Raw genomic sequence first — 7196 nt, 5'->3', positions numbered from 1 at the left:
TTACCGGGTTTGTTATAACATGAGCAACATTAGCAACATGAGCAACATGACGGTTGCCACATGTGGAGCAGGATAAGTAAACCCTTCTGGAGCACATAAGATCCCCCTCTCAGAGTTTGCTGTGGTTCGTGTTGCTGAGTCTTAAGTTTTCTATGTTGTGTCTTTTGTACTATAGTTTGACTGTTTCATTCTTTTTAAGCCATGGCGGTGTTATTTTGTTTCCGATCTAGGAGTTTGAATGCACCCCTGGTATCTTTCGCCTCTCTTTTGATAAAGATCCTGTTTTTTTCAGTATCACCATATACAAATTCACCTTTTTTGATTGATAAGACAAAACAACAATTACAACAAATATGACATAACAGTCTTTTTGGAGCACATGATATCATCCTCTTTGTTGGTGGTGTTCTTGTTGCTTAGCATTTATAGTTATCAAAGGTACCAGGATTATAATTTAATACTCCTTACGCGCTTTTCGTCTACCTAAGACCCATAAGTGACGCTCAGATCAAAATAGTTATAAAGCCAAACAAGCACAAAGTTGAAGAGCATTGAGGTACCGAAATTCAAAAAAGCTCTGCCAAATACAGCTAAGGTAATATATTCCTGGGATAAGAAAATCCTTAGTTTTTCGAAAAATTGAAAGTTTTGTAACAGGAAATTTATTAGATAGTTTCTTTCTTGTGTTTTATAGACTTTTTTTTTCTTTTTTTAAATGTTTGCCATCGCATTGTGAGTTTGTTTTCAGCATACACGTTTTTAAATATTCGTTCACCTCTCCCTCTTGAACGTAAGATTAAATTTAGTTGGATATTAAATCGTATCAAATGCCACAGATGCTTAATTTTATATTATTCACATTTGCAAAAACAAGAAAGTGATAGTTTTCAACGTGATTTATTAAACTGGCATTTCACAATTTTGAAGGCATTTCCTGAAGACACAATTTCTTATCTTGCAATATTGTATATTGTTCCAAAACTGCAACAAGAAATCGGGTAAATAATTATAATATTTATAGATATGAGATGTGTTGACGAAATCGCCCGCTTATTTTGGTAATTTCTCATCTAACAAGCATACCACATCCATATCTGCGCAATCATGTTAATATCCTAGAAAAATATATAAAATATAAACACAAGGACATACGAAAATAATGTTTAATTCAAATCTTCAAGAATTCATAATAGAACAGTATTTATAACAGGAAGACAAAGTGTTTGTTAACAATTGTTAACTGACTCATATATTTAAAGATACCAAACTTTGCAATATACAAGTATCTATGGAACAAGCAAAGGCTGTTATGTAAAAATTACTTTCGTTGAAATCAGTGATTTGATGTGGAGCATAAATGCGTTTTCCTGGTTATACGTAGCAGCAATTACATATGAGTATTGATATTTTGTCTTTTCATATTTCTAAATGTATTAGAATTAATGTTTTTTTTTGTGCAGTCAAAGCTGAATACAATTTTTTTCCATAATACATGTTGTGGAAATGTTATAATCTTGCATAACCTAGACTTTATTATTTCTCATAGAAGACATTAAATTTTCTCTGGTTTATAATTTTTATAACCAGTTTTCTTTGCTTTGAATTATAAGCCAAACAGTCAATTTTTTTTAGTCCCTTTGTTTTGACAGTTTTGTATTGTTTACAATCAGATGACACATGCTGTACTGATTCGTCCTTACACACCACATACAGACTGCCATCTTGTAAAGTAGTCATCTTTCTGCATGGTGCAGGTAATGTAAGAGTATGGTGTCTGTTATCAATATGACTGTACCAGTACAGCTTGTTATAGTTGTAGTAGTTATTATGACGGTAAAATATTCTGTCACGAGAACCATGTAACCTGTAAGGACCACGGTACGTCTGTATTGTATGTACTACCTCTTCAGTCTTGTAATCTATGATCATTAGTCTGTTGTCACCAACCCCTACCACTAAATTATTATTTATAGTTGTGATGCCAATCCACCACCTCATTCCAGGTATAGATATTGATTTAAGTTTGATTTTAGTGTTTATGTCATACATCTCTATACACTCACTTTGTCCCACTGTAACAGCAATTGTAAAGTTGTTGACTACTGTAATACACCATGGAAAATCTTGTAAATGTATACTGTCTACTTGTGAACCATCTGTATTACAGATCAGTATTCTCCTTTTGTCAGACACACACATCACCAGTCTGCCATCATCCATCATTACTATATCTGCTACAGTTCCGTTACAGTCCTTAGGAATTTCTGATGTCAGGTTAATCTTATGGTGAAGTTTAAAAACATCTTGCCCTAGTCTGTATGTGCATGTGTGGCCTTTAGCTGAAAGTAGGAAGTCACACATAGATTATTGTAGTATTTGCTGTTTATATATTGTGTGTTGTTTTATTTTGCTGTATATATATATAGTATTTATGAAAAAAAGATTCCATGCTTTAAAGCGAACGATGAACGGTCATACTAGAATGTTGTATTTTATTATCGATTTTAATTGAACAAATGAAGACATTTTAAATCAATTACAACTAGACAGCATCAGTGTTAGCAAAAATGCAACCCTATTTTCATTAATGAATGTAGTTTTTCCAAGGATGCATTATTAATAGATCTTTTTAGTTTTCATGTGTTTGATATAAACAGTTATTTTCAGTTAAAAAATAAACAGGCAACAAGCATGAATAGAGTTATTCAAAGATTTTCTTTCTTCAATGGCACCAGAATGCCATTTAATAGGAAAACCAATTGCATGATTGTACCCTTTATCATAAGATTATCAAAATAATTATACATACTATGAACTTCATGGTTTCCACATTGACAAGTACATCCATCTTTTCTGATATATAGGAGTATCTCCTGTGATATGATATAATACAAATAATTTATACCTATAACTTGCAATAAGAAAAATACATTTTAAGGGAGTCAATACAATTTTTACCTTATATTTATTCAACATTGTTACTTTTTGTATGATTTAATATAGTTTTTGGTGTAACAAAATCAAAATTATATTACCTAAGGGGTCATCCATAATTGTCAACCATTTTCCAAAGTGTACAAAACATATACCTTTTCAGACCTCCCACCCTTTCCAGAAAGTGTACATCAACCATTTTCAGATTTCAAGACAAGAATCAATAATTCTTAATAAAAAGAAGATCCTGTCTAATAAAGTTTAGGTTAATATAGAAATTTGCATTGAAAAGAATCTGAAACATATCTGACTGTTTTATTTCATTTGATGAAAAAAAAAGCGTACTGTAAAAATGTTGATTTTTTAACCCAATCCCCCCTAGTGTACCTTTTGTACACTTTGGAAAATGGTTGATAATTATGGATGACCCCTAATACACAGATTATCATAATACTGTTTTAAAGAAAAAAAGATGAAAAAGATGCGAATGAAAGATGCCAAATGGATATTCACAATCATAAATCGAAAATAAAAAATGTATATTAATATATAGGAACAAAATGTATGAAAAAGCTAGGGAACATAAAGCCAGAATTTAGATAAAACAGGTAAGCATACATGACAATCCTGAAGTTCTTGCTTTAGATATACAAGTAAACCGGATTTTTGTTCGTGTTTGGTGTACTTGAATGGAGGTAATTAAGATACAGTAAGTGGTAATAAATGTTATAATGTATCTACCTGTATGTAAGCATTTTGTCCGTGTATATCAGATCTAATACCTTGAATTGAAGTATCCATCTGAAAAAAACCAACAGTAAAGACATTTCAATTATCTAACTGTGTAATTAGTTTGTTATTTCTTTATCATTTATGGACATTTAACTTGCGTCCCTATTTCATGAAAAGTAATTTAGATTTAATTGGGGTACAGTTTACTCGTGAAACATATAAATCAAAGTGGAACATAAGGTACTACTTGCATAGTAGAGGATTTTTCCTCTTTTCCTTCACTATGTCTAATGCTTATGCTTCACTATATCTTTGTTTGGGGGCCAGCTGAAGGACGCCTCCGGGTACGGGAATTTCTCGCTGCATTGAAGACCTGTTGATGACCTTCTGCTGTTGTTTTTTTCTATGGTCGGGTTGTTGTCTCTTTGGCACATTCCCCATTTCCATTCTCAATTTTATTCTTTTGAAGTTCATGTAATTTCCTCATTCACTTTGATTTGTATCTTCTTATTTATGAGATTTTTACATGGGTTTAATACTGTTTCATCCAATTCATTTAGTGTAAAAATGGTAATAGGCTTTTGCATTATGTTTAAAATAAGATGTTGTGAAATCAAACGCATGAACAATTTGGACAAATAAAGATGAAATAATTATTGGGGACATGTACTGTGAGGTAAAAAAAAGAGACTCTGTACTGTACGAGTAAAAAAAAGTAACAAACGCATGAAGCTGTAAAATTTTATTGAAGACCCGGTTAACATAAAAAAAAATAATCTTTGTTTTGAATTAGAGTTGGTGTAGCCAAAAGAAGAAGACTACAGTGTTAAAGAGCTTATTAAGAACACTCAATTGAAAGTATTAATATGTCAATAGTGAGATAATAGAGTTGCTAAATTTTATCTATGAAACATATGTAATTAGAAGGGTTAGTTACCTCATCAAGTTTTTTATGAATGTCCAGTAGATTAAGGGTGTAGTTGTTACACAAAGCCTCATCCAATGGTCTTCTCTCAATTCTTATTATGTCATCTTGTTTACAAGGGTCAAGTTGTAGGACAAAGTTTGTCAGGTCTGTCCAGAGGCTTTTGTATTCTGTCTGTGATATTCTTCCTGTGGTATTGTGACTTAGGTAGTCATTCTTGTACTGTCGTAAACCCTGTACTGCAGCATCATCGCCTGGTGTCAGATTATTGCAGTTCAACAATATCAGACTGGATAAGGTGATATCAAGATCTTCTAGTTGAACAGGATTAGCTGTGAACCTGCAGTGGCAATCATGAAGGGCAAGGCCAGGTTTCTCTGAATATAACCGCTTCCATTGACAATAGATGAGTGGTAATGATGGATGGTTATAACAGTTTGGTGTATCAACACAGCACCGTGCATTTCTGTGACGTAGATGAAATAGGATGTGTATTACTGGCTGTGTGTTGAGGAAAGCCTGTAGAGATAGTAGTCCTTTACGTGTGTAGTCTCTTTCCAGTCTGGTCCTAAACATTGGTGTCACAACCTCCAGTATAACAGATCCTACTATAAAATATCGTCTTTTATCTTCATTGTCCATTCTGTAATATTACAGACAACAAAGATATAAAATGTCCGAGAAAAACTAGCAAAGTAAAGACAACTCTAAACTCAAGCATTTTAAATTTAATTAGAATATAAACTGCAGTGTTAAAAGTTCTGTATTACTTTTACTTTTGTATAATGTTAACTAAAGGCAACAGTCGTATACTGCTGTTCAAAACTCGTAAATCGATGGTCAAAAAAGAATTCAAATATTCCATAACATAGAAGAGCGATGTAATAGCACATTATATGAAAAAACTAAAAACGTCAGTTGAAAAGGGTTTAACTTATCGGAGTAACACTACAAAGAAGAAGAAAAAAATAAAACGTAACAAAAATAATGCCTTTACGTAGCAGGATAATTTTACATCCTCACATAAAAAAACATAGAGTACTTGACATACGTTATATATTTACTGGCAAGTAGGTAGTTTATAGCGAATAAAAACTAATAAAAAAATCTTGTACTATAGAATGAAATATCAATCAGTACGCATCTAACATCTAATGGATTTAGTATAGAAAAGTCACCAACAGTCAGGAAAAACATGATCTTGTACAAAACCAATATAGAAGTATTGACATTCATATTTATTATAGAACCGTCAATGTGTATATGTATATGTATATAACTATATTAGTTCGGTTAATGTGCTATGAAATAACGTTTAAATTTTAAACCATAATGAATAGGATAATTTTAACTCGGCCAGATCAAAGCTACCGGACCTTAGCCGAGTTAAAATGGTAGTGTAGTCATAAGAAGCAAATATTCCGAAGTGCAAATGTCCTGTATAAAAAGCGCAAATTTCATATAAATTGGAGCGCAAATGTCCTTTTAAAAAAGCGGAAATGTTCTATGTAAAAGCACAAATGTCCTGCGCAGTATCATAAATATCAGCCTTTGAGTCTAAAACTGAAATTCAGTTTTGGTAATAATCTATCTCCATCTATTTGAGCCCTTAGTAATGCATTTTAAACGTTAGTGTTATAGCATACTTACATCAAACTTAGTTGTTTTTCTATCTAAAAGTCATATTGTTTTTGAATCCTCACAGAAAATGCAATGTCGATGTTGTATGGAAATACCCTTTCTATTTATAACATAAGTAATGTGATTATTTTCGATACAATCTCATAAAAATAAGTCAGAAAGGTTTTGATCTAGTGCCATATAAATTTATATATAATCAACTAATCATAAACAAATCAATATTTGTCAATACACAACATTTAAATTCTATGTCTTATCATTATATGTATCGATAGTATCTATATTCCTATTCAATACTTAAACTAAAGTAATATTCAATTCTTCAGGAATAATCAGAAACAAAAAATAATTTGTTAATTGCAATTTAGGCATACGAGTTTCTTTATATTGATGGTCCATATTTTATAAAGAAAAGGAGGCTGTGACTGGAGATAAACGAGCTTAAGTTTTAAGATATATAGAGACTACTTACTTCAACACCAACAAAAACAGAGTATTTTCTATTGTTGACATTGATACTGGTATTCTATTAGCAGATCTAGAATAATCAACGATTTGTCATGTAACTGTAGTTCCCACAACGATCGCACGAGGGAACTTCTCCTGACATCAACTGTTTAGTGAATAATTCAATAATAACATATATTGTACTCGATTCGTTCAGAATGTGCTTTTTATTTTAGGTATGCTGTGATGGTAGCATTTTCTCCAACTCCCCTGCATATCGTTAACTTGGATTTGTATAATAGCTCAAATTAAAGCTGTGACATTTACATTAATATAGTCAAATTTCTGGGTACAAAGTAAAATTATTATTATCTTGTTATCGCTATATCTCTAAAACCGTAAAAGATTTTAGCAAACTGTTTCACCAAATTGTTCGTCTGCTCTTGAGAATGATTTGGTTTATTTGACTTGAGTGATCGGAAGACATCTTATGGGAGTTATTTCCCTTTGAAAATTG

The 7196-nt window shown here is 31.8% G+C and overlaps 1 protein-coding gene across 1 annotated transcript; it reads right to left on the bottom strand.

Moving 5' to 3' along the window:
- Positions 1-1043: 1043 nt before the first annotated feature.
- LOC143085152 (uncharacterized) lies at positions 1044-6310 on the bottom strand. The gene is made up of 5 exons (XM_076261347.1): positions 6242-6310; positions 4604-5234; positions 3676-3735; positions 2810-2873; positions 1044-2339 (listed from the first exon to the last, which is right to left on the bottom strand). The coding sequence occupies exons 2-5, from the start codon at positions 5231-5233 to the stop codon at positions 1534-1536; spliced, it is 1560 nt and encodes a 519-aa protein (XP_076117462.1). The 5' UTR covers position 5234; positions 6242-6310; the 3' UTR covers positions 1044-1533.
- Positions 6311-7196: the final 886 nt, after the last annotated feature.

The sequence above is a fragment of the Mytilus galloprovincialis genome, chromosome 8 (genome assembly GCF_965363235.1).
Source record: "Mytilus galloprovincialis chromosome 8, xbMytGall1.hap1.1, whole genome shotgun sequence".
In the NCBI taxonomy this organism is placed as follows: Eukaryota; Metazoa; Mollusca; class Bivalvia; order Mytilida; family Mytilidae; genus Mytilus; species Mytilus galloprovincialis.
The sequence above is the reverse complement of the archived record's forward strand: the minus strand, read 5'-3'. Positions and strand labels throughout refer to the sequence as shown.